The 27,195-nt window shown below is 46.1% G+C and overlaps 1 protein-coding gene across 4 annotated transcripts in view; it reads left to right on the top strand.

Annotated features, from left to right (window-relative positions):
• Positions 1 to 25,580, top strand: part of HS6ST2 (heparan sulfate 6-O-sulfotransferase 2) — a 274,448-nt gene extending 248,868 nt beyond the window's left edge. For all 4 annotated transcript variants that reach the window (XM_032843344.1, XM_032843342.1, XM_032843343.1 and 1 more), the window contains one exon: positions 22,482 to 25,580. In XM_032843344.1, the coding sequence (XP_032699235.1) occupies positions 22,482 to 23,349 (868 nt within the window). In that variant the 3' untranslated portion in view covers positions 23,350 to 25,580. The remainder of the gene's footprint in view (positions 1 to 22,481) is intronic.
• Positions 25,581 to 27,195: the final 1,615 nt, after the last annotated feature.

Genomic DNA, 27,195 nt, shown 5'->3' with positions numbered 1-27,195 from the left:
CCTCGTGTGGCTATGTTCCTCTGAGCAATGAAAGGTACCAGACCGACATGACTCTACAGGCTAAACCCAAGCCCATCCTGAAATACTCAGGGAAGAAATAATGAAAAATAGCACCCAGGTTTTTCATGATGCTCCCCAACTGGTTTCTGCTCTAAAGACTGAATGAACACACACTATTTCCACTCCACTTCCTTAACCTGACCTCTCTGCTAGGCTGTAATGAAGCCTGTTGAAAAAGAAAAGACCATTAGCTATATATTAGGAATATTGGAATGCCAATGAACAATACAGCATAGTCAGGCTATACCCAATTTTGTTATGATTTTTCAACTCCCTTTCTGGTGTCTTATGTTCAACCCTATCTATCACCAAATGTATTGTGTCACCATTAGCCCCAACAATCCTCTCCCCTTGATTATACTCATCTCTTTATCTGCCAAATGTCCTCTAGTTTATACCATTGTGCCCATCTGCAGTGACCTCCACCCTTGAACTACACCTGTCCCAAGCCTAGCTTATTGGAAAGAACTCAGTCTTTCGAGTTAGATCAATTTGGGTTTATATCCAAGCTCTCATGCCTTGGGCAAGTTAATTTTTTCAAGCCTCAGTTCCCCCATCTGGAGAATGGGGATAATAATTGGAGCTCCCTCTCTGCTAGAGATTGGGTGAGGTAACTTAAGCAAATATTCTGATCCATATTTAAGCTCACTAGATGGCATTATTGTTACTCCTCATATCACAAAACACCATTAATATGCCATTCTTTCCTTTTTGTTTCTCCTGATGCAGCCTGAGAGCATCCTCCCTTTTCCTTTTTTTACATAAGATTTATTTATTTATTTTAGAGGGGAGGGGCAGACAGAGAGGGAGACTCCTTAAGTACGTTCCCTGCTGAGTGGGGAGCCCAACACAGGGCTTGATCCCAGGACCCTGATATAATGACCGGAGTCAAAATCAAGGGTCAGATGCTCAACTGACTGAGCCACCCAGGCCCCCCCACCCGCCCGACCTTTTCTTGGACAGTACCCATTTAGCATTTAACCAGGTACTGATAATGTGTTCATTAAGTCAGTCAGCAAATGTTGTGCATTAAGTATGTGATGAGCGCAGTTCCAGATGCTAGGGTGGGGTGGGAGCCAAGGTACCCATGAGAGGAGGGGGAATGGGAGAAAGAAACAGACACAAATTCAGTCACTGCTCTTAAGCATCTTATTTCTAGTAGAGATGATACTCCTGTATACAGATAACTGGAATCCAGGGAACAAAGTGGAGTGCTCTTCCAGGAAGGGGCTCCTGGAGACGTGGCTGGAGTGCTGTGGCTGCTGAGCAATGAAAAAGAAAGTTCTGGAAACTGCAGCTCTCCTTCTTATTGTTAACTTTCCTCGTTGGCTCATCTCTTCAGCTAACTTACCACTATACTCTTTAAGGAAAAGTGGGTGCCATTCTTTTATCTTCCACAGAGCGTACCAGAGTACATCATGGGCTCTCAGCATATGCACCGATATGAGACACTTCTATAAAGTGTTCATAGTAAGCAGAATAATGTGCCTTCAGCATACCTAAGGAAAGACCCCCTAGTCTTGTGAAGACCTTAAAATGACTTAGCCCAACTTTTAAATGAACAGATAAAAAATAAGAAATTCTTCTCCCTGAGCCTTAAAGATCACTGGGCTTATTTTAAACAAAGAGCACTGTGTTGGGGATTTTAGTATTGAGCTGAGCATGAGGCTCGTTACAAATTATCACTGCCCCCCCACCAGCCTATATTACAAACAGGTACAGGGAGCATTTCCAGAAGGCTCTTAATCCCACAGGCCTCTTTATTTCAACCCACTGCTTGTCTCTGCCTTTCCAAACCTAGTTTCTGGGAAATTGTGCCTGATGGTGCTTTTGGTGAATATCAGAACCATCTCGTTTCTAACCATCTTGCCATAGCAGACTGCTGCCAGGCCAGTGGGAAGTTACACCTCCACACCCCACCTCAGCACACAACCCCCCTTCTCCTCTTTATGTTCCTCTCCCTCTCACCCCACAGGAGCCCTTAACTTCATTAGCTGAGTCTCTTAGTCAATAGTATACCATCTTTTTAAGGCAGAGACCAGTCACTTGGAATTTGTCTTCATCGAGACTGAGCTGGACTTGAAAAGCAGCAGTGGGGAGTAAAACCCAGAGAGTCAAATGACTGGGGGTCTAGCCTCAGATCTGATCCTAACTCTGCCACCTTGCGAAAGTCACGCTCTGAAGCTCTGTTTTCTGTGCCGTTCAATGAAGGGACTGGTTTTGCTGACTAAAGTAGAAAACAAGTGGCTGGGCAATGCCCCATCACCACTATCCACACAAATAATAGATCTAGAAACACGAGATCCTTCCCAGATAATTTACTACGGCAACATGTTTTAAGGGTGGTGGGCTGGGAAGATGAGTTTGAGGGGTGGTGGTGGGGAGTAATTCTCATCTCCCAAGCTAGTGTTTATAATGGTCTATTAAGAACACATTTAAAAGAAATGGCCTAATTCTGTAGTCTTCTACCCAGGACAACAGGCCAGTTCAACCCAACTGGTTTTTGAGTAGGGCCATAAGCAAACCCCCTTCAGGGAAACACAGAGCTGCTTTGCACAAAGCAGAAAAGTAGAGTTTTCCCCTAATACATTTAAAAATGGTCACGTCACCATTGCCAAACTTCATTACCACTTGTAAGAGCTAAAGCTTGGAGATTAACGGTCCTCATCCCAAAGAGAAGGCAATGAATGTTAAAAGAAAAAAAAATTCCCAACACATGCTATTTACTATTCTGCGTTCTTTGATAATTAATGTCAATAATGCTATTGTAACATTTTTCAAAATAAAGGATGGAGTTTCCTAATTGTCTAGTAAAAAAAAAAAAAGTTCCAAGACTGAATCCCCAGAGGAAAAAAACTGGAGTTTAAATCATTAACACCACAAATCTCTGATAATTGTGGAGTGTTTGCAAGTGCCTTAATCAGGATGGTATGTCTGAGTGGCCTGTTTTAATTTGATCACACTGATTAAGTTTCTGTAAGCTAATATATGTTGCATTTCCAATTCAATTAAATGAGAGTCTCCTGCCATTAGTAGATATTACCAAAATACCCTGATGGGTGAAGACTAGACTTGGGATTTTCAGTTGCTACGGACTTCCTGATTATATAATCCTGTATTAAATGAAATCAATGAAAGCTCAAATGAAATTCAGCAGACTTTAAGGAGTAAATATGCTTTCCCCATACTTGTGGTATATTTTCACCTTGAGGCGTGGAGCGCGTTAGTTGGAAGTCATTGATTAGTGATAAATTTTACAGGGCTCTCTCTCCTCATACACCAGTTACTAGAACAGTCTTTCCTGTTCCAAGGCACTGTAAATGTGGGTGAAGAATAGGCGTTCTCACTATTATATATGTATTTTACTTGTGCCTCTTTGGGCTGTAGATAAGAGTTATCTTATGTAAATGCAGTTGCTTTGTAAATGTAAATGCCTATTGGGTCATGGATCACCCTGGAGGTAGAGGAAACAGAACAATAAGGGGAGATGTGAAAGAAACTGTCTCAGGATGGGAATGAAGGAAATTGCTAAGTGCGTAAGGGAGGGATTAAATCTATGAAGCTAGAGACTCTGTGGAGGGGGATGGGATAGAAAGAACAGGCTGGATCAGAGCATTATGAATGCCTGTCTTCTGCCCATCTTCCAAATCTTTCCCCCTCTGGACAACCAATAGCGATTGTGAGTCTTATCTGAAAATGGCCCCTTGGGGGTGACAGTCACGTGCCTCACTCTGCAGGAAGCAGGTACTGGAATAGCGCTGGCAGCATCCTCAATGTTTCTGGAGGGATCAGCAGGCAGGCAAACCCGGTGGTGAGCACGGGAACCCTCTGGGGGAGAGGGCCCCTCCCGTTTTCTGATAATATGTGAGGTCCTTTCATGGATTCTGGATTTCAGAACCTGCTGCAAGCCAAATGTATGAGTCACAGAGTCATAGAGCCCTCTAAATCAAATTTGTAAGACATCCTGAAGATAAACAAAGGGGGAAATGCTTTCTGTGTTTGCACCACTTTTTTTTTTTAATATCCCGCCTACTTCCACAAAGGATTTGAAATGACTTCCAAAGGGCTTTCTTAGTCATGCCTAGGAATATTTAAGCACTATTTCTTAAAGTTGAGTGCAAGTGTATCATATAAATAGAGACGAATGCTTAAATAAGGACATGAATATATCTGGGATCTCTTGGTTTATACAATTGGAATATTCTGGGGGAATCATTAGGTGAGTGAAATGTTGGGGCACTTATTCCCTTCTTCCCTGGGTGTCCTTTGGGTTCCCCGCCCCCAGCATCTGCTATCTCCAAATGGTGCCCTTCATCCCATGGAAAATGGCCCTGTGTATCCCATACCTGTAAGGATGTTAATTTACTTTCTAATAAAACACAGCCTAATAAATATAAACTAGTGACTGTAAGGGGCTTAATATGTCAGTTACCTTAATGCAGAGAGGATTTCCCATAACGGTGGAGAGAGATTTGGGGATAGAAATCACACTGCGTCAGCCCCAACTCCTAAGAGTGTACAGCCTAGTTCCAGACCAAGAATAAACTAACAAAACACCCACATGTGTAAAAATTTAAGGAAAAGAGTCACGTACGGACTCTAAATGTACTTGGGGCTCAGAGAAGGGAAAGAGTGAGGCCATCTGGATGGCGCCCCCTGCGATGTAAGAGCCTTTTGGTGGTGCCTGAGTGGTCAAGGACAGCTGTGGGAGATGAGACATCACCTTGGACATCCCCATCATCCCTGACACCCCTGATGTCACCTCTTCCTTTTTATTCTATGGTGTCCTCCTTGCCCCTTTTACCACTCTCCCTTCATCCTTTCTTGTCCTTACTGACCCCTTGACGCCCCATTCTTTCCGTCCATCTTCTCCACCTCTCCCTACTTCTACTTCCCCTCATTCTGTTTTTCTGATGTGTTTTCTTTGCTCTGCTGTGTCTCAGTCTCCCTCAGTGAGCTGCCCAATTAATAAATAAGGCATAGAGGAGAGCAGTGGGGCCCATGAACCCGGAATAGTCACTTTTCCTTCAGACTCCCCTGCTGGAAGACCCAAATGCTCCAAGGCAGGCATGCTCGCTGCCAAACTGTGTCTTTGGCACCCTTCTCTTACTCTCCCCCCACCCTTGACATTAGCCTTGCCCTCTCATGTCTGTTCAACCACTGTTAGGAAATGAATGAAACTAAGCTGTTAGCTGCAAGAAGCTTAGCAGGGCTGGGAAACAGGAGGAGAGTGCTTTGTGAATATGAAAATCAACTTTTGCCAAAAACTTCGAGGACAAGAAAGCCTTCCTACCACAGGCATGGGACACTTGAAGAATCCAGGCCACATGTCTGACAGGAGATGGCTCCCCTGCTAAAAAAAACAAAAAACAAAAGACATTTAAGCAAGACATTATATAGCACTGAGGTTAAGAGCATAGGCTCTGAAGTCACCATGTTGGAGGTTTGAATCCCAGCTCTACTTCTTATGAGCTGTGTGACTCTGGGAGAGTTGTCCAACTTTTCTGTGCCTCAGTGTCTTCATCCATAAAAAGAGGAAGATAATACCACCAGCTGCCTCATAAAGTACCCCAGGTTAATCACTGAGACTCCTGCCTGCCACATGGTAAAGGGACAGTGTGCCCTTGCTATAATTTTCTCATTATGGGTGCTTGATCCCTAAGTCAGACTTACCTGTTTTGTGCAGAATGTTTTTCTCAACCCCTAAAGAAGCCCAAGGTTGGGTAGGGAACCAGTATAAGCCATTTCCAACATCAAGGCAGTGGGACCTGCCTCCTTGACCCCAGAAGCATACAGTTTACTGTACTTCTCATGGGTCTCAATGGACGAGAACCAAGGAAAAATGGACAGTAACCTAGCCAAACCTGACTCTGGATGGACAGTTCCCCCCAGTACGGTCATGAAGATCATCTGCGCTCCTCAGCTCAATGGATTTCAACATTTGATTTCAGAATGATAAATGCAATCAATTTTTAACAGGTGGATAGCTCCAGAGACTTGGTCTTCCAGGCCACTGAATTTTGAAAAGTGTACCAAGGAAGCAACAAAGAGCATAAAAAAGAGACAAAGCACATTTAAAATGTAAGCAGATAGAGAACACTGATTTCTCTATTGTAAGCCTTCAACTTCTGGCTCTACCTATTATATGCCCGTGAGTTTCACGGCTGCCTCACAATGCCACAAATGAGGTGGAATTTTCAAACTCATTTTTCTCGGTTCTTTCTCATGCCTAACATGGTGACACACAAAACCATAGCTCCAGCCTCCAACCCGAGACCGGGTCTGAAGTGTTGGTCCATTGCATTGTCTGAGAACCAGGGTCTTGGTTTGGGCAATGGTGGTACCCTTGGGGATCACACAGCCATGACAGTCCTGGAAGCCAAGGAGGGGTTCTCGGTCCTAATAAATGTTTCCATAAAAGATCTCAAAATGTGTGTGGGGCAACACATATTTTACCATAGTTATTCTGGCTCTGCAAGTGCAATGAAAATGTTAGCCTGGGCATATCAATCGTGTTTTACAGATGACTGTAATTTCCTGAATGTCAAAACTCCAAATTTTTCTACTAAGCAAACTTTTCAGTGGCAAAACACATTGCCTCCCTAATGTATCACTGTGGGCAGGAAAAATGAAATCTTTATGCACTGTATTATGAATCAATGAGGCATTGAGATTCTTGGAAGGGTGAGTGGACTCCGGAAAATGAAAAACTGCCGCTATTCCATCTCCACAAACCACTGCTCAGGGAACGGAGGCTTCAGCGGCGTACAGCGTGCGGGCCACAGAAATACTGGATTCCAGTTGAAACCAGGGAATGTCTTCCCCCGCATGGTGATGGAGGTAGATGTCCCTGTAAATACAGTGTGAGTCAGGACATTTAACAACCTCCACCCCCCAACGCGATTCCCTTTACTTCTGGGAAAACAGCTCTATAGAGTTATTGATCAAGGGAGCCTGAGAGGCTTGTACATTTCGGTAAGAGAAAATAACATTAACAGCCACTAATCGTGGGATGCAGACCCAGGCATCCTGCACGGTGCTAAGCCCTCTCTCTGCAAGGGTCATCTCGTTCAAAAATCACACCACTGGGAAGTGGGTGTTTGCAGATGAGGAAACCAAGATTTAGAGAGCTTAAGTAATTTGCACAAGGTTACGGTAGCTGGGGCTGGCTTCCAGAACTCTCTGGCTCCAGAGACAGAGCTCTTAACTACAAAGCATTTATCAACAGCTGGCTGTTTCTGGAGACTGTGGGCCAACTAAGCTGGTCCAGGGGAAGAGAAGAGGTACAAAGAAGGCTTGGTCCTGCCCTCTTCTCGAGGCACCCACAGCCTTGCAAGGAAGAGAACAATCAGACACGAATATCTTACATTCCAATGTCAGATGATCAGGATGCCCTGAGAGTCCAGATAACTCTTTTTGGAGGTTCAGAGGAAGGCATGGCTGCCTCAGCTGTGGACATCGGGAGGAAGGAAGCTTCAAGAAGACAGCCCTGCAGCCCCATTTGGAGAGCTGAGTAGTGAGGACCAGGTAATGCTGTGCCTGGTGGGGCAGCAGGAGCAAAGGCATGAGGCACAGGGAGGACGAGTTTGGTGTGCAAAGTGTGGAGTCCGCATGTGCCAGGGCAGTGCCAGGATGGAGGACATGACTGGACCAGTAACTGAGCCACAAATCATGGCTTATTCACCTAAAACTCAGTCTGCTAATTTTCTCTGCAAAGCCTTGTGCTTTTACCCTTTCTATTTTTGCTTCACATTGACTTTTAAACCAGAGACTCCTGACAGGTCCTCAGCCCCAGCAAAATTATAAGGCAGCCAAATTTGCCTTTGGTGTCCTCCGTTTTTGTTCTCAGCCTCCTTATCCTTCCTCAGAACCCAGCGTGCCTGTCTCTGCATACACTCTGCCACCTCCCCAAGGCAGAAGCTGATTATTAAAGCTTCCCCCATCTAAAGGACTGCTAAGTCTTAACGACTTAGGACCCTGTCCCCCTCTCCCCCCTGCTCCTGCCACACACAAAGAGGGCAGATCCTTAAGCCAAAGGAGGAAACTTCACTTGGTGGTTTCCTGGCCAACTGTGAGAGGGAGGGCCTTGTGCTCCGCAGCACCCCTGAAAACCTTGCCACCCCACACGGCTGGTCCTGGTTGCATCCCCCTCAGGGTGTTGCAGGGAGCCCTGCGCTGCTGCGTGTGACTTTTTCCTTTCATTCTCGAATGAATGAGCAAAGCGGTGTGAGGTAGCAAAACGAGTCTGGATGTCTAGACGCGAGTTTCAGACATAGGTAACTTGATCACCTACTAGCTGCGGGACCTTCCCCTCTCTGGGCAGTAATAGCTGCATCTATGAAATGGACTGGCACATTCGTTGGCAAGCTCTTACAAGAGATGGAGAAAATGGGCTTTGTTAAAAGAATCTTTGCCACGGAGAACTTTTTAGAGGAAGACAGAGGGTGTTATGCCTCCAAAAAGAGTTTGAATAGTAGCTCTTTAATTCTTGAGAACGAACTGAGAAATACTTGTCACCCGCGGGGTGCTCTTTCATTGAAATGCAGCCACACTGGCCTCTCTGAAAGATACCCACCCATATTTCACCTGTCAACGTATTCTTCCCACCACGCACAAGGTGAAGGTCGATGTGCTCTCCCATGCCCGTTCCTGGTAACACCATGACTTGTGAAATGCAGAATGGAAGGAGCTAGTTAGGGGAACAACAGGATTTCAAAAACAGCTTTAGGAAGATCAGATCTTGTTTTAACTTGTGTGTTCCTGACTGATTTATGATTCTGAAAAGGAAAAGGAGTTTGATCAAAACTGTCACCCTATGGCCTCCTTTTCAATTCCTGTGTTTTCTTTGAGCAGAAAGGATCAGGCATCCTGGTTGGGACTTTCCCTGGCTCCCAGTCGCCAGTCTCATGGCTTCACAGGGGCAACAATCTCTCACGGACAGGGAAGGCCAAACCTGAGGACCATAGGACAGGGCAAAAAGAGCATCCCAGCCAATTCCAAAGCTTCACGGTAGACCTTCCATCTGCTGACCTCCCAGTCTGTAGTCCCATAAGGAAGTGGGCCCAGTGCCGAGAGAGACAAGAGGCAATTGCCAGGCAGTACTGACCTTCAGGGAATGTACAGCCTGGTTAGGAAGACAAAACAAGAGAAATGGACTGTTCCGATATCCTTTAGGGGCCCAACAGGCAGCAGATAATCATGAGTTCAGAGACCTGGGTTCTAGTCATAGACCCACTGTCAACGAAGTGCGTATCCTTGAGCAAGTCACTTCCCGTGTTTGAAGTTCAGGTCCTTCCTCTGTAAAATGGCAGTTCTATTTTTTTTTATCCTGTATACTTAGAGGGATTGTGTGAGGAACTAAAATTATAAGGACTGTGAGCCATTTGTCACGTCCCATGAAACTTCCAGTTATTAGCCCTCCCCCATCCCTCCCTCCTTCTTCCAGTGATACCAGTGCTTTTCTTCAGATGACCTTTCTGAAAAGTCACTGTGGGAAGGGGAATGTCATTTAGAATAATCCTCTATGGCCTTAAATCCAACTTAACCGTGGGTCACTATCTCAGAGAATTAACCTCATTTCCAGGGAGAAAAACCAAGCCAGGGGGAAGGCGGTAGAGGTGACCTGTGTAGCACGTTAGTGAGTCTGACTCCCCAGTGACATGTCTTCAGAGTGAATGACTGATGGAAGAGTCCGAGGGTAGGGCCACCCCCAAGGGTTTGCCTTAAGTCGGAAAATCCAAGTCAGATATCTCCCTTGACTTTTAGTCCTTCTTTATGGCTCTTGGATCCTGCAGCAGGACATCAGTGAGCATCACCCCAAGGGGCTATCTTTTCTTGAAGCTGATCCTTGTTTATCAGTCACCTTGAGCATGATATTTTGTTTATCAGTCACCTTGAGCATGATATTTTGTTTATCAGTCACCTTGAGCATGATATTTTGGGGAAGGAGTCAGAGACTTGGTTTTGGGTCACGGCTCTGCCACAGACTGGCCAGGGCACCCCAGACAAGCCCATACTTATCTCTGGGCTTGGGTGTTCTCGTTGGTAAAGCCATTGGACTACTCTGTGCTAAAGATGGGTCTATTGCCTTCGTCTGTGCGTGGCCCCTATCAGCTCCCTTTATAGGGTCCTTGCCTTCCAGCAGGTGGGCTGGTTTACACACACAGGACATGGCTCCCTACTCTGTGACCTGCTCCCCACTGTGACTCAAAGATGATTCTTTTCCTTCTCAGAGATATTCGGGTCCCATTTTACCCAAGATGGTGCTTGTGAAGCGCCATTTTAAAAAAACAGCTTCTGCTCCATCAAAAATGGGATATTTCTGCTTTCACCAGCCAAACTGGAACAGTGACATAGATTTGACAACATACATACTTGTCTGGTTTCGTGTACCATGTTTTTCCACTTTGTTGCATGTGGACAGGCACAAAAATAACCGTCACACCAGCAATTCCAAATTCCCCTTTTGCCCAAAAGGGGAAATGTGGCTCTCCAAAGTCTCTTATTGACACCATGAAAAACAGACCCAGTGACACCCAGAACTTAGAGGACTCTTGGTAAACTCTTAGCACCAACTTAACCTTCAAAAGAATTCCTTCTGCTCAGGCTGGATCTTTGTGGCTTCGCTGCACCCTCCCATACTCACTTCAATGTGACACCAGATTCTTCAGCAAGTAAAGGGGTTGGTGGGGAGGATTAGTGAGTTATTTTTCTATTCCCAGTGTGATCACGATAAAGAAACAAGGCTCTGCCTGGTACCATCTAGAAGGCTTATTTCCACACACATACAGGCCATGTTATCCAATAATCATGCCTTTTGCCACCCTAATACCTGCAGCAAAACCTTTCCCGGGGGAAGGAGGCACAACCCTGCCAGCCAGTGAAATTCTGAATGGCTCCAATTCTTTCCAGTTGAAATGGTTAACGAGATCTGCTTTCCCCCCACCAAAAGCCAGGGTTTACACTTCATCTTTCTCAGTGCCTTAAAACAATATTAGAGCTCATTAAAATCAACCCGGGGCTTGAGAAGGGCAGCTTTCATTTAGGGGGAAACTTTCCCTCCGTGCTGTTCTGGAAAATCGCACAACACAGAGCAGGCATTTATCTTGACTCATTTCCTCTAATGATTTCTCCAAAGCAGGCTTGAGGTGCCTGCCTCCCAGACAGCCCATGTACAGCAGGCCCAGGTGAGTGAGGACAGCCGGTTACCGTCTGCTCAGAATTCCCTTCAGTGATATTTATTGACTGTCTACCACGTGAAAAAGCCCTGTTACTTGATTCCTTGTCTTCGTGGAGGTCCCTAAAGAAATGATTCCATGTGTCTCCGGATTTCTCACAATCTGGGGCGGGCAGGGGAGCTGGCTATCTGGTTTCCTTGTCTGCACAATGGGAATTTGGGGCCAGAACGGTCACCAGCTGGACCCCCCGCCCCAGCCCCCGTGTCTTATGTGGCCATTTCCATCCCCAGGGCTCAGTAGCAGGCCTACAGAATCCACGAGATCCGCACCTCCCTTCATATCCTGGCATATTTGGCTACCTCCTGGTTTATAAATTATGTTTTTTTGAAGAACTTTTATTTATTTATTTATTTGACAAAATAAGGAGAGAGAGCGCCAGCGCACAACCAGGGGGAGTAGGAGAGGGAGAAGCGGACTCCCCACCGAGCAGGGAGCCTGGCAGGGGCTCGATCCCAGGACCCTGGGACCATGACCTGAGCCAAGGGCAGATGCTTAACTGACTGAGCCACCCAGGTGCCCCCCTGCTACCTTCTGGTTTGAACTTCTGCTCTGGCCAGGCCCGTGGTGCCCTTGGCTGATGGCTCAGGGGGCTGAGCTCAGTGCCTGGGGCCCACGGGAGCCCATACAGCCCAGCGAGAGCCCGCACAGCCCAGTGAGAGCCCACAAGCAGGAGACTCAGACACCAAACAGGGCATTGACCAGGACAGCGGGCAAGAGTCTGGGCTCAAGAATCACACAGACCTGACAGATGGTCACTAACTAGCTGAGTGATTTTAGGAAGGTTCGATTAGCACCTTTTAGCTGAATACCCTTAACTGTATGACAGCAACAACAATAATCATATTAATTAAGATCTGCAGAATGTTATGTTCTGGCATGGTTCTGACAACTTTATATATGTACGTGTGTGTGTGTGTGTGTGTGTGTGTGTGTGTAATTTTTATCTTCATTGAGACCCTATGGTTTCTCCCCAGACCATACATGAGAAAAATTGAAGCACAGAGAAGTTAAGTCATTTGCCCAGGTCCACACAGCTAGTAACTGCCAGAGCTGGAGTTTGAACCCAGGCAGTTTGGCTGCGTAGTAAGAGTAGCACTGTCCCACGGAAATACAATGCAAGGCCCATTTGTCATTTTAAATACCTAGTAGCCCCATTGAAAGTGAAAAGATACAGTGAAATTAAATTTAATAATGTATTGAACCCCATGTATCAAAATTGGTATCATCTCAACCATGTAAGCTGTATAAATCGTAATTGGTTAACAGGATAGTCTCTCTTCCCCCTCAGTCTTAGAAATCTTAGTCTGCCTGAAAACGTTAAAGGCATGATATCTTTTGGATTAGCCACATTTCCAGAGGCTCAAGAGCCACGTGGGGCTGGTGGCTATCTTGGATGGTCCAGCTCAAGAATGGACCCTCCTCACCATTACATACGCTGGGCCTAAAATGAAGGAAGGCACCGGCACCTACGCGGTAGGGTTCTGTGAGAAATTAGCCGGCACAGTGCCCGGCACGTTGTCCGCACCCACTGATTCAGAACACTGCCGAGTATCCCCCTGCTGTGCTGTTTGCTCAAGTCAGAATGCCGGCAACCCTCCACACCACACACCTGCTTAAATCCTTTCTATCCCCTTAGGGCTTAATCAGCTTTTTCCTCCTCCTCCTCCACGAAGACTTGATGACTCTAGCACACAATAAACTCTCCCCTCTCTGACTCATTGTGCATTAGACTCTATATGACACAAGCAGCCCTTCGCTATGTCCTGCCTTTACCCCAGCCCCTACTGAACTGTGCTTCTGTCTCCCCAACTAAAGTTTAAGCCCTTTGAGAGTAGAGGCCCATATAGATATGGGCTCCTCACAACTCTGTCCGCAGCTTTAAGTACGGCAACTTCTAGACTGATGGACTTTTGTTAAGCTGTTTTGTGAAAGAAAGCGGAGAATGGCTTAGAAAAACATCCTAGACATTTCCCTGGCCTCCTCCTGTATTCTACGGGCTAAGGCTCACCACTGCTCACCTCCACCCACCCTGCTGAAGGAAAGAAGAGAATCAGTCCCTCTTGCTGCCCGCCCCAGGCAGAAACCTCAGGAGATGAACGTTGACAGAAGGATGCCCCATAGGAACACTCTGGAAGCTGAGAAGTACCAGGCAGGGAGGGAAGGCCCAATGGTAGAGTTTGTATAGCCCGTGGCAGAACGGGTCTTCCCATGACATGGGCAGACCATATCCCTTCATGGCGCCCCACTCCCTCATCTACACACTGAAGGGGTTTTTCTCTGAAACTTCTTTACACCTCAAAAACACACTGAGTATTAATGAGCCAAGACTCACAGAATAATTTCAGAGTGCAAAAAATGTCAGGGGGCAGTGTAAGCTGCAGAAATTTTCATGCCACCAAGCATTTGAGTGGACCCTGGGTGAAGGCTGGTGACTACGGGTCATAAAGCCTGGAATTTCACATCTTGTTAAAGAACTCCGTTTTCTCACTGTTTGCAGAGTCCTTAGATTTATGTACTTGGGAGCCCACTGGGCTTCGGGAAGGAGCACTAGATTTCTTTAAAAAAAAAAAAAGAAGGAAATATCGCCAGGGCTGATTGTGTGAATAATTTCATGTTGAGTTTGAATTTACAGGCATCAGAAATTTTCTTTTCTTCCTTTTCGACAAAGGAGGAAACATCATTTTGCTGTTTTGTGAAAGAAAGCGGAGAATGGCTTAGAAAAACATCCTTCTGCTTAACAAAAGTCCATCAGTCTAGTGTGCCTAGCTTGGGGCCACACAGGAAAGAAGGTCCTATCAGCCAGCCAGGCCAGCTCCCCTGACCAGGCTGACCTTTCTGAAAGGTGGGAGAACTGGGGGCACAGGGAGATCCATAGAGCAGAAAAAAAGAGATTTGTTGTTGTTGTTTTTTTAAATAAACACAAGGAAGACATGTGAAGCAACTTCAGTTAGCCAAAGGAAAAAGCTCAATTAATTAAGGTGTTAATGAAGGTATTACTTTATATACATAGAACTGCTCCTTTGGGGGAGGAATAATAACAGGAAGGTCTGTGCACGGTGGCGGGTGAGATCTTCAGTTTCTTCCGAGTTGCTTTTCCTGGAATGCGTCCACCCTGTCGAGGACCCTAATCAGTCCATTCAAAGAAGCAGTTCAAGTCCTGGTGGGGTTGCCCAGAAGAGCCCGGCCTTGTCACAAGCCCATAGCATCACCTTGAAGGGCAAAGGGAGACGTTCGGCGTCCAGATCCCTTGGGTCTACGTAAGGCTGGGAGGACAATCAGATAAAATCCTGGGTACCCACTGCTTTAATAACTCACTTTGCACAAACGCAACAGTTCCCTCTGCTCGCTGAGCCTCAAGGGGATCTTGAGAAACGTACCAGCCACAACACATGTCAGCGAGCGTTCCCCCCACTTCCAAGTGGTCCTCTCTTGAAATCTCACATTTCCTTACGAGGCTGCTGCCACTGCGGATTACCATGTTGATGGGGCCCCTCGGTGGGGACTGTCAGCAAGTGTTGGAGTCACCTGAGAAAAGCAGTTAAAATGGCAACTCTGGGGCTTGAGGGATCCAACCCCATTGGAGGCTTATTTGCCTTTGATTCAGTTAACTCTTTTATTTAGTTGGTGCTCATGTTGTTTGATCTGAGCACCATCCTCCCGGTTTTGATGGAGCCGCTTTTGATGGCAGGATTCGTGCTCCTGGTTTAGGCATCGTGAACCGGGGAAGGCGACCAGACCTTCGGCACGAGTGACTCACTGTCCCATATTACCCTGCTTGCGGAGTTCACTTAGGACCCCCAACCATGGTTCCTATTTTTTGGCCACTCATCATTTCTCCAAGAACAAGATGTACAAAGGCTGGACTTAAAAAAAAAAAAAAGTACAAAATTAAGCTACAGGTATAATAAAATGTTCAGTCATTGATTTGGGCTAAGAATTTGTTTCCTTTCTTAAATTAACTTTTTATTGATCACTCCTGTGACCTTCACTCATACGGTTTTGTTGGCTTTCTTCCATAAAAAAGATGGCTTTGATATTTATTTTTCCTTTGAGTAGTGCAGGAAAAACCTTATTCGGGAGCCAGGGGCCTAAAAGGGAAGTAAATGTTTACAGCACGGTCTTCCTAGCTTTGCTCAGGCAAAGTGCCCTGGGCTTTTCCTGGACAGAAATGGGCGTCCTTACGCTTGCCTGCGGCGCGCAGCAGGGAGCTTGGGTTTGCTCTGGGACAGCGGTGCTCAAGACTGCCACAGAATTTCCTGGAGAGCTTCCTAAGATACAAATGGCCGGGTTCCAGCCCCTGGGTTTCTGTTCAGTGAGTGGACCCCAGAACGTGCATTTCCAACAAGTTCCTAAGTGGTGCTGATGCTGCTGGTTCTGGAACATTCTGGATGTTAGTTTGTTCCCAAAAGTGGAAGTCCTGGGTTTGGGCCCCAGTACGAGGATAGGAAGAACACAGGTTCTAGAAAGAAATGGGTTCAGTCTCAGCACCCCTACTTAACTCACCATGTTGACACTGGGCCAAATCATCTCTCTCTCGGTTTCTTCATCCTCATGATGAGAACAATAATAATATCAGCTTCACCGTCAAGGTGGGAGTTCATATATAAGCACCAGGCCTTACTGCCCCCAGGCCCGGGCTGTGCCCTCTCTCAGCAGGAAACATCTCCTCTTCCTGAGGGTTCTTTCAGGCCAGCTTTATTATGCAAACAGACACAAAGCAGGGTCTGCTAAAGTGTCCACCCTCAGCCCGGGAATGCGCCCTGCAGTTAGATCCATTTCCAAGGGCTGTTAGGGATGTGTGTCTTAGGAGCGAGTCCATGTTTCTCTCAGGGCCTTGATTTTCCCACCTCCAAAGAGATGCGTCTGACCAAGATGCTGTGCCATCTCAAAGGCTTCTTCTTACTCCCATGAGCCTAGGAAGCTGTGACTTAGAACTCAGGTCCTTATCGCAGAATAGACTGTTAAAAATGAAAATATGGTACTCATGTTTATCCATGTACTTACGTCTTATATCCTTACATTTTCCAGCCTTCTTTCTTGTGGGGCTACTGCACAGAAAGTCAGGGGGTAACTGCTCAGTATCACTAGATGTCCTTAAAATGTTCCATCACAGGGGTAAAGTGGTGTATCTGCTATTTAACACTGACATCTAGTGGCTTTTCCTTATCAAAGAAAAAGATGCCTTTCCTATTAGCTTATCCTAAGCTCTGCGGCTCCTGCTGCAGATGTTCATTCAACAGTCCTTTATTAAACACTAATTTTCTGTCAAACATTGTGCCGGGCCCAGAGCTGCTTACGCTGATCAATGATACGCGGTCCCTGCCCTCGCAGAGCTCAGAGTCCAATGTGGGACGCAGACTGTCTAGATCACTAGACAGTCACGGCACGTAGCAGTAAATGCTACAGTTCCAGCATGGCTGGAACAGAGGAATACCAGGGCTGTTCACTCTGCCTAGGAAGGTCAAGGAAGATTTCACGGAAGAAGCAATCTTAGAGCGGAGTTTTGAAGCTTTCCAAGCAACCTACAAAATACACAAGCCATTCAAAAGAGTGGGCATTTTGCATCCAAAGGAAAGGGGCCTGTAGGATCATTGCCTGGGACGGATCTGGAAAACAAAGTTACTTCTCTATACCTGGAGCATACAGAATAGAGCAGGGTTTCTCAACTATTGACATTTCGAGTTGGATAATTCTTTGCACGGTAGGCTGTGCCACAGCCCTGCTAGACCCCATCCACTAGAAGCAGTTTGCACTCCCCCTCGCCCCCACCCCATGACAAGTAGAATGTCTTCAGAGATTGTTACATGAGCTAGGGCCAGGGGAGCAGAAAGAGAGATGCAATATCCCTTGTGATTGAGGAAGGCTTGTGTAGAAGGATCTTGAAAGAGATGAGGCTGGAGGGAAAGAAAGGTGGTGGTTACCAGGTCCCATGAGGCTGTGTCTAGCATGTGAAGGAGCTTGGACTTCATGCCCGGGTTGATAAGGATTAAGAGGTCTTAACTAAGGAATGACAGGTCAGATGTGTTTCATATGGGCCTGGGGTGAGCTAGGCATGAGACCAGAGGCTGGGAGGTGGGCCAGGACCCTACAGCAGTGACCCAGTAGAGAAATGATAAGGGCCTGGCCCCAGGCAGCGATAGGAAGAATGGACCTGAGTGTTCCTAGGATCTAGAATCAGCAAAGGTCTTAGGGAAAGTTCACATAGTGGTGGTGAGCAAGATGGAGGAGGTGGCCCCCAGGTTTCAAGCTTGGACAACTCTTTGTTGGTTGCTATTGTTGTTTCTATAATTACTTAGCAATGACAGGAAAAAGTTGGCCTGGACTCTAACTTTTATATTGTTCTGCTGTAAGGGACCAGGGGCATACAGGCACACTGGACGATGGTCATAAAATTCACCTAGGTAACTGGTGGGGAGTCATGACTCCAATTTAAAGATGTGACACCGGGGCGCCTGGGTGGCTCAGTGGGTTAAGCCGCTGCCTTCGGCTCGGGTCATGATCCCAGGGTCCTGGGATCGAGTCCCACATCGGGCTCTCTGCTCAGTGGGGAGCCTGCTTCTCTCCCTCTCTCTCTCTGCCTGCCTCTCTGCCTACTCGTGATCTCTATCAAATAAATAAATTTAAAAAAATAAAGATGTGACACCTGTTCATCTTAATTAAGTGACCCGTTTTGTCGTAAGATCTATCTGTCCCATTACCACTAACCGAAACAGGCCGATGATGATTTTCCTGGGGCTGAGCTATTTTAAATAGCTCACTTGTTTAAAATTAGATCAGTCCGTTCAGCAGCACCCCTCGGAGTAATGTCCACCTGAAGGGAGATTTCCGGCAGTTCTCACCTGCATCTTGTTGTTTTGATCAGTGCCTGGATACAGGCATTGCCAAAAGGAATAAGGAGATGTGGCGAAGATATTAGGGGATAGAATCAGAATCCAGGTGTGTTTTAACAGGCTCAGACTTACTCTAACAAGGAGAAATTAAACAGGGCCACAAGTAAACTACATCCAGGTCCAGGATAAAGTAGATTGGGTTTCAAAATGGCTTACGTGTAAAAGAGTGAAAGAGTTTAGTTGACTGTGCGTCAGCGGTGTGGCCGATGTGATATACCAGGCCACACTGGGAGAAATGGTGTTGAGGATGAGGGAGGTGACAGACTGTCCCTGCTTGTCACTTGTCAGACTGTGCCTGGAGGACACATTCCAGTAAAGTGGAATATATTCAGGGGAAGCGAGAGGGCAGTGAGGGAACTTGAAGCAGTGTCCAGAATAGTGGAAAACCATATTTAGCATTAAGAAGAGAAACCTCGGGCTACCTCAGGTACTTAAAGTCAGTCTTCAAAGCGCCGAAGCCACGTGTGCAGAATTAAAATTCGATCCGCAAGTATGCTGTCATGGTTTGAAATGACTGCTTTTTGCTGTTAATGCCACATCTTTATCTTAAAGCCAGATCACCCCCTGAGTGCTCTGTCTGTCCATTCAGCTCTCTTTTGGATGTCCCAGGGCACCTGAGGCTTTCTGCCAGAAACTAGAGCCATCCCTAACTCTCCTTCCTCTCCCCCGTGTTCATTTTGACACCAAGTTCAGTTAACGCTACCTCCTAAAAATGTCTCTAGTCTGCCCTCCTTCTTTTGCCTTGTTTTCTGCAGTAAACAAGGCGAATTTCCCTAATTCCATCTCCACACCCCATTCCCCATGAGCTTGCTAAAACACTGATTTCATCAGGTCGCTCCCCTGCTTAAACCCCTTTGGGAGCCTCCCTCTCAGCTACAGACGTCTAAATCCTTTCTTGGGGGGGGGGGGTTGGTGTCCGAGGCCTTCCACACCCAGGGCTGTGGCTACCCCTCCAGCTGCAACCTCTGCCACTACCCTTCTTTCCCAGTAAGAGGTTTTTGTTTTTTTTCTTTTTCTTTTTTTAAGGATTTTATTTATTTGTATTTATTTACTTATATATTTGTCAGAAAGCAAGAGAGAGCACAAGCAAGGGGACTGGCATGGAAAAAGAGAGGGAAACATGTTCCCTACTGAGCAGAGAGCCCGATGCCGGACTCAATCCCAGGACCCTGAAATCCTGACCTGAGTCAAACAAAGGCAGATGCTTAACCACCTCAGCCCCCCAGGCACCCCCGCCCCCAAGTAAGAGGTATTCAGTGCACTTTGTCCACACACAACAGGCTAGTCTGTGTCCTGTGACTTTGCTCATGCTCACCTTTCTGCCTCATACTCCATTCCTCTCTCCTTGCCTCCTCTTGTTCTTACTTGTTTTCAAAATAAAGTGGCAGAAGCTCTTGCCCGTATTATTAGGCTAGTGAGATGCTTTCATCACACCTCGTACTCGCTCCAACCATTAAGAACACATCCTGTTGGGGGCGCCTGGGGGCCTTACTGGGTTAAGCCTCTGCCTTCAGCTCAGGTCATGATTTCAGGGTCCTGGGATGGAGCCCCGCATCGGGCTCCTTGCTCAGCGAGGAGCCTGCTTCTCCCTCTCCCTCTGCCCCTGCTTGTGTGCTCTCTCTGTGTGTCAAATAAATAAATAAAGAACACATTCTATCGAAATGCCATGTCTTGGTGCTGTGGGCACCCCGTGCCAGGCACATGTGAGGTGCTTGTCCTGAACTGGCCAAGGGAAGAGCGCCACCCGTGTTTCAGTGTCCCCAGCCACATCACGTTCCCCTTGGGCTGCGCTGTCACATCTTCAGGTGGCCTGGCTGGAGAGACTGCGTCTCTGACATTTCCCTAACAACTCTGTCCTCAGCATAATGGGCCTCCTGGATCTTTTGCCCAACCAAACCTCCCAGGTGTTATCCACACCTGCATTCCCACCTCCAGCACACTAGGGTATGCAGGAGCTCCAGACATTCCCGGACACACCGACCTCTAAGCACAGCTGCCTATTTATCCCCGGGGTGATCTGTTTGCAGCAGCATGGAGTGTTTCCCACTTAGGCAGCCTGGGAAGCCAGGCCTGGCTTTCCTGGAATACGTGGGCTGTGGCAATCCCTAAATCTGTTATCATCAGGGTGGGATGGGGGGAGAGGACAGCTGCTGTCACTAGGGCAGGCAGGGTGTGGGCTCCTCTCATTTCTCCGTGGCCTTGACCAACTCTGCAATGTTGAGACGAAGGCTGCCCACGTTGAACTGCCGTCATCTCATGTGAGCACAAGGAGACCTTCAGGGGGAAGGAATCACACATCCACCATGTGAGAGACTCTGGGCGTCTGTCTCTGCCTCTCTGGCGTGCCTCCTCTCTCTTTCTACGTGAGGCTGGTGCTTCCAAAATGTTGGTCGTCACGTTTACCCTGGTGATTGGGATCTATCTGTTCCCAAAGACAACGGAGCGTGTTTGGGAGGGAGAGCCTTGGACGGGCACAAGGCTGCACTCTAGGGTTTACCAGAAGATGTCGCTGTAGTCTTAACCCAGTCCAACGAGGCAGGGCCAGAGGGACTGACTTGTCAGCTAAGCATGAAGGTGACTTTATTATGGGGGTTTAAACTACCCAACAGCCCCCATTATAATGCATGCCTGCTAAAGCTGGTTGGAAGGTTAATCCAAATGTGTCACTGGACTTCATAAATTTCTTTTCTTTTTTCCAAATAATCAGACTAATTGCCACTAAGCTATTGCCTCCGGCCTAGCATAAAGGCTCAATAAATATGTATTGAATGAAAGAGTGAATGAGTATCACAGCAAGGGGCGGAAGGAGGAAGCTCGTGGGAATAGCAGTCACCTTTGTCGGTAATGGCCACGGGGCCGTTTAGCCGTAGGTGTTTGCAGACCTGAGTTTTCGTGGCGCCGGCAAGATCGGGCCATAGGTAAAGCAGTGAGGTAGGCTCTCTGTCCTCTCCATCCTCACTCCCAGAGGCTCCTCCTGTGCCCCATGTTTGTTTAGTCTGAAAAAAGTATTTACAGTCATTTTTTAAAATTTTTGTAATATTGCAAGGCACTTAGGAGATTCTCCAGAGTTTTTGTAGGATGAGGCATGGCCTTCCCGGTCCTCACTCTCTCCCTCCTCTTCCCCAGAAGTTCTAGAAAAATAGCACAGAGTCCCTGTCCTGGAAGACATCGTTAACGCAGAAATACAAATAGTCACAATTCAGTATCAAAATTTTTCACAAAGGCTAAGTGCAGTTGTGTTATGGGACCACCGAGGAAGAGGTGAGGGCCGGCAGCTGGCGGTGGGCTTAAGTTTGCTCAGAGGAGAGATTGTAACTTGAAGGATGTTTAGAATTTTCCAGTCACAGAAGGAAGATTGAGCCCAGCAGAGGAAGCACCATGCCCAGGATAGACCCCGGGGGGTCCAAGTTGCTCCGAGCCCGAGACTCGGGAGAAACCTTTCCGCAGAGGACATCAGCCAACAGACCCAGCCCGTCTATGATTGAGTTGGTTCCCTTTGGCAGGTGTACGGAACCTTCCACTCTCTCAGATTGTAATGAATAGATTTCACAAAAGCCGCCAGCCATTCCCCAGGTTTTCTCTAAGAAACAAAATGCTAATAGTCAGTGTTTATTGTTATTTTCCTTCTACAATATGCCTTTCTTTGACTTCAGCTTTCATCCCCTGAGTCTCAGTGGGGTGGGGGGAATCATTTCTTAATTAAAAGCACAACCCCAGGGTCGTTTCTCCCCATGAGTATGTCTGATCACATCTTAGGCTTTGACATTTCTGGGCTGGGGTACATGCTTGTATGGGTTCAGTGTTGGCTAGTCCTCTATGTGAACAAACAAATCTTCCAGTTTGCAGCTTTAAAATGAAGATAGCCATATGGCAGAGGCTTCACACTTGCTGACGCCCAGGTATCCTTTCAGTATGTAAGGAAAAGGGACATTTTGGAGCTGATAGAGTTAATTTGGCTGGGCTGGGAATATTATCACACTAGCAAAGGCTGAAACCGAGGGGGTAGCTTGAATATGTGCCATTGGCATCTCCCATGTCTATTTCAGTCGGTGACTAACCACACTCATGAGCTACAGTACCAGCAAATTGGGGGAAACAGTTAGCTACGTGGATGGGCTCGTGGGACTCAGACAGTGGTCTACAACACACTTCACAGGACAAACGCTGCCAGATCACCATCATTCCCCTTTTGCCCTCCTTACTGATCAGAGAACATCGCAGATGCCATGCACCTTGCTGACTCCACTTATGTCACCCACGGCACTGAGTGCTGGTCTTTGTGCTTTGCCCATAGGAACTTCCACTACATCACCATCCTCCGAGACCCAGTGTCCCGGTACTTGAGTGAGTGGAGGCATGTCCAGAGAGGGGCAACATGGAAAGCATCCCTGCACGTCTGTGACGGAAGGCCCCCAACCTCTGAAGAGCTGCCCAGCTGCTATACAGGTGATGACTGGTCTGGCTGCCCCCTAAAAGAGTTCATGGACTGTCCCTATAACCTAGCCAACAACCGCCAGGTGCGCATGCTCTCTGATCTGACCCTGGTCGGCTGCTACAACCTCTCCGTCATGCCTGAAAAGCAAAGAAACAAGGTCCTCCTGGAAAGTGCCAAATCGAATCTGAAGCACATGGCATTCTTCGGCCTCACGGAGTTTCAGCGGAAGACCCAGTACCTGTTTGAGAAAACCTTCAACATGAACTTTATTTCGCCATTTACCCAATACAATACCACTAGGGCCTCTAGTGTAGAGATCAATGAGGAAATCCAAAAGCGGATTGAGGGACTGAATTTTCTGGATATGGAATTGTACAGCTATGCAAAAGACCTCTTTTTGCAAAGGTATCAGTTTATGAGGCAGAAGGAACATCAGGAAGCTAGGCAGAAGCGTCAGGAACAACGCAAATTTCTGAAGGGGAGGTTCCTTCAGACCCACTTCCAGAGCCAGGGCCAGAGCCAGAATCCGAGTCAGAATCCGAGTCAGAACCCAAATCTGAATGCCAACCAGAATGTGACTCAGAATCTGATTCAGAATCTGACCCAGAATTCGAGCCAGAAGGAGAACCGTGAAAGCCGAAAGCAGAACCCAGGTCAAGAGCAGAGCGATGGCAGCGCCAGCAATGGCACCAATGACTACATAGGCAGCGTAGAGAAATGGCGTTAAGTGGCTCCCAGAGGCCTTTGCGCACTTGCCCCAAAGCGCCAGTAGAGATATGGCAAATCTTAAAACATGAGAGTTTCCAAACACGTCTTGCTTCCTTAAGTTTGGAGGGTTAAAAAAAAAAAGGAAAAAGTTAAGATGTTGCCTTTACAGTTGCCTTTCAATTAAATGTTATACTGTGCGTGGGTAAAACAACTTACAGTATGTAATTAAATTGTCTCTTTTTGGTTTGTTGGAGTATTTATAAAATCCAAAAGCCAAACCAGACTCACCAGAAATTACTGTTTCAGTATTTTAAGAAATGCTTAAATTAGCTATAGAGACAAAATGAAAACATAAAATGTGGCCATTCGACTTCTGGCTAAGAAACAGACTCAAATTATTCATGGTACACTGTTCAAACTTGCTCTTGGAAGCAAACATTTGTTCCCAGGGGTAAGCACGAATATAGACATTAAAAAAACTAAAATTAACCATAAAACCTTTTATTTTCTTCTGATTTTAACCAGGAATCTATCTAAATGGAATAAGAACTGATGGTAAATCTTACCAAACTATAGAAATGAAGATTTTTCTCTCCCGAATATGGGCAGTTTTATGTAAGAAATATTGGCTTTTCGAGTAGAACAGGATTCGTATCTTGTTATTTAAGAGATGTTTAGAATTTTCAACTTTTTCTACCTTCTACCTTCTACCGTTTAAAGGTTTTAAACAGGGTGTATCTCATAGTAAACAAAAACACTTTTCTGGGCACTGTAATTTCAACAATTCTGGAATCTTTTTGGCGCTGCTTCTCATTCATTTGAAGGCTTCTCCGAGTTGTGCTCATTCCAAAATAACCCATTTATAGAATCTTTCTTCATCATCTAAATGGTGTGTTGCTGAGTTTCTTGTGATATAGAATCCTGGATTCAAGTCAGGACTTTCTTTCTATAGAATTGTCTTATCAATGTTTGTGTAGTGAGGTCCTTCTCAAGAAACTCTTGAACAGGATAACGTGTCTAAAAATATTGCTGAAGTTATTCTTGATCAGATAGAATTGAACTTGAATGTGAATGAATTGTTAGTGACTTTTTGTACCTTCTTATTGTGCCATTTCCTGTTGGGCTGGCAGCTTTTAGCCCATTTGTTCTTTTTGTGTTGACAGACCGTAGACAATTACAAGATGGGGGGAAAAACAGTAGAATAAGCTTAAGATAGCCAGTGATTTAGTAACACCAAAAGCTATATCTCGATACTCTGGGTTAACCCTCCACCCGGTTTTTTTCTTTTTTAAGAAAGAACAAAGAGAAAGAGTGTTCTGTGGTGAGGGTGTCTCAGGAGCATATGCATTGAGGAAAGTGATTTCATATTAAGTCTCTGCACAATACTTGTAGGTGATCAGTTATGAACCGAGCAGGACAAGAAGAAGCATGTCACCCACTGTGCTAACAAGCACCGTGATTCTGGGCAGTGTCCATTTTACGGGTTTTGCTCTACTTGGTAGGGACCTACACTAACCCCCTGGCTGTCGATCCAACAAGACAACTGGAAATAGCATTGATGTTTTCAGGAGCTACACGCTTAGGAGTGTGACGATAAAGTCACATCTTGTACAATCCGCTGCTTATCTGCATGATCTAGTCTCATCCATAATACTTACGGCCACAAGCCGGACGAGAAGCTGAGTATTTGGGTTTAAAAATAAGTTTTCTTGACGCTGAGCTTGTATCACTATATCTGAAGTTTGTTTTGTCTGACAGTGTTGCAGTCCTGGGAAATCTGAGAACTGAAGACCTGAAAGGAATTTTTCGTAAAAACTCAAACACACCTTGAAGTCAACGTGTTTTAGAGTGAAACTATTTTGTGTACATTGTGTTTTTAAAATAAAGATCCTGTAGATCGCTGTGGTATTTCAGTTTTGTTTAGTTTTAATTGACAACATTTGCTCTTAAAACAGATAAGTACCTTTAGAAAACAGGATGGAGCCCAAGCCAGTGGAAAAGCCTGTTACAGAAAAAAAAAAAAAATCTTTTGTGTTATTGTGGTGTGCATGGCTGGCAGAGATTATGTGCATTTTCTCTGTCTATACTGATTACTGTATATAAGGGATGTTATAAATACATGTTTTGGTCATCATCCTATAAATCCCATGATTTCAACTGTAAACATCCGTCCAATGGTGTAGCTTTACAAACCATTCACTGATTTTGTGTAATTTAACAATAGATATGAAATAAAGTTTAAATTACGGACTCGGAGTGATTTCGTGATTTCAAGTGTTGCAGCCGCTAGGTATCATGACACCGCAGAGAATTCTCTTCTCCCAAGGAGTTTCGTTTTGAACTCCTGGCCACCAGGTGTTGAAGTAAGATGATCCGTTCTAATCCACCGAGTTAAAACAGGCTTCGCTTTGGGGGCTTCCTTCCAGGGGCCCACACTGTCTCCTCTTTCGGGTAAGACAAGGTTGTCAAGGAGAGACAGGGTTGCTCTTCTTATAAGGACACTGATCCCATCCCTGAGGGCTCTACTCTCCTGACCTAATTACCTCCCAAAGGCCCTACCTTTAGATGCCATCACATTGGGGTTAAGGTTTCAACATATGGATGTGGGGGGGAACCCGAACATTCAGTCCATTACTCTATGCAAATGAAATGTGTGTGAGTTTTAATTTAGCTGTTATTGAAATGGATATTCGCTTGCCTAAAAGCATGCGGGAAGGAAAAATGGGGCTCTTTATTTCTTCTCTATCCCCTCTGTCCACAGGATAGAGGTTAAAGGTAAGCATTTAAATATTGGCTTTTAAAGTCAAACATTCCATGATCTAGTTCTGTGTGAGGTACCCAGTTTGCCAAACAAACTTATGGTTAGGACTATAGTTGGGGATGATTTGCCTTTGCCCTTGCCCTTTTCCAAAAGGAATTTAGATACTGGTTGCATGGATAAGAGGGAAAGAAAGCCACCAGTCTAGAGGGTTTCATTATTACTTTGCAGACTATTCATACTTAGAAAATGTTGCCCATCAACCATTTATTGAGCAAGAATTGGGTGGCCAATGGTCCTGATTTTATAAGTAACTTGGGAGGAACTGTGAACAGGCTAAGAACGTGAAATAGGAAATAAAAGTTGTTTCCCTTTTCCCCTGAGAAGGGTACACTTGGAGAGCAGGGCACTCACACAGAAGGAGGGAAAACGTAGGAGCCCTAGATCACTATTGGCTTCTTAGGAAATGGACTCTCGAGGTTGCCCAGAGAGGAGCCGTGATGAAGAAAAGACTAGTTGGCCCAGCTCCTAAGGACTTAGGATTCTCAGCAGGAGTTACAACCAAGGAAGAATGGAGCTATCTTTGGGGGCACTCATTCAGTGAGTGGAGGGTCTGAAAAAGCCTAGTCTCCCTACTCCTGAGAAACACAAAAGCAACAGAGTAGTCCGGGGGTGGTGGTGTGGGACCCACAGCTCTCCCACCCTGCCTAAGGAAGACTTCCTTCTCTCTCATCTTCGCTAGGATTCAACTAAGCAAACAAAGTTTTGTACAAATTATAACAAGACACAGGGGATGCCGACTCCAAGGGGAACCCCATGGGATTGTGGAATAAGGCCATCCTAATCTCTCACATGGCAAGAATGAGGCAACCTGACAGTTTCAAACATCAAAACAATTACATCAACACCTGAAAAATTCCAAAGTAGATTTCTAATCCATCTATCAGACCTTCGCATATGTGCAAAGCCCTCAGAACTGCAGGAGAAAACTATCCTGAGAACAAAGTAAATCAACTGTTTCTCGGGGCCAGTGACCCTGTTCTGACCAGCTAGAGCCGGAATCCTAACACTCCGAACCTGGGGCCAAAGGCAGCCCTCCACCTGCTT

This window comes from Lontra canadensis, unplaced genomic scaffold (assembly GCF_010015895.1).
Source record: "Lontra canadensis isolate GAN:19392208 unplaced genomic scaffold, GSC_riverotter_1.0 scaffold138, whole genome shotgun sequence".
Lineage (NCBI taxonomy): Eukaryota > Metazoa > Chordata > Mammalia > Carnivora > Mustelidae > Lontra > Lontra canadensis.
This window is presented reverse-complemented; position numbering and strand designations above follow the sequence as displayed.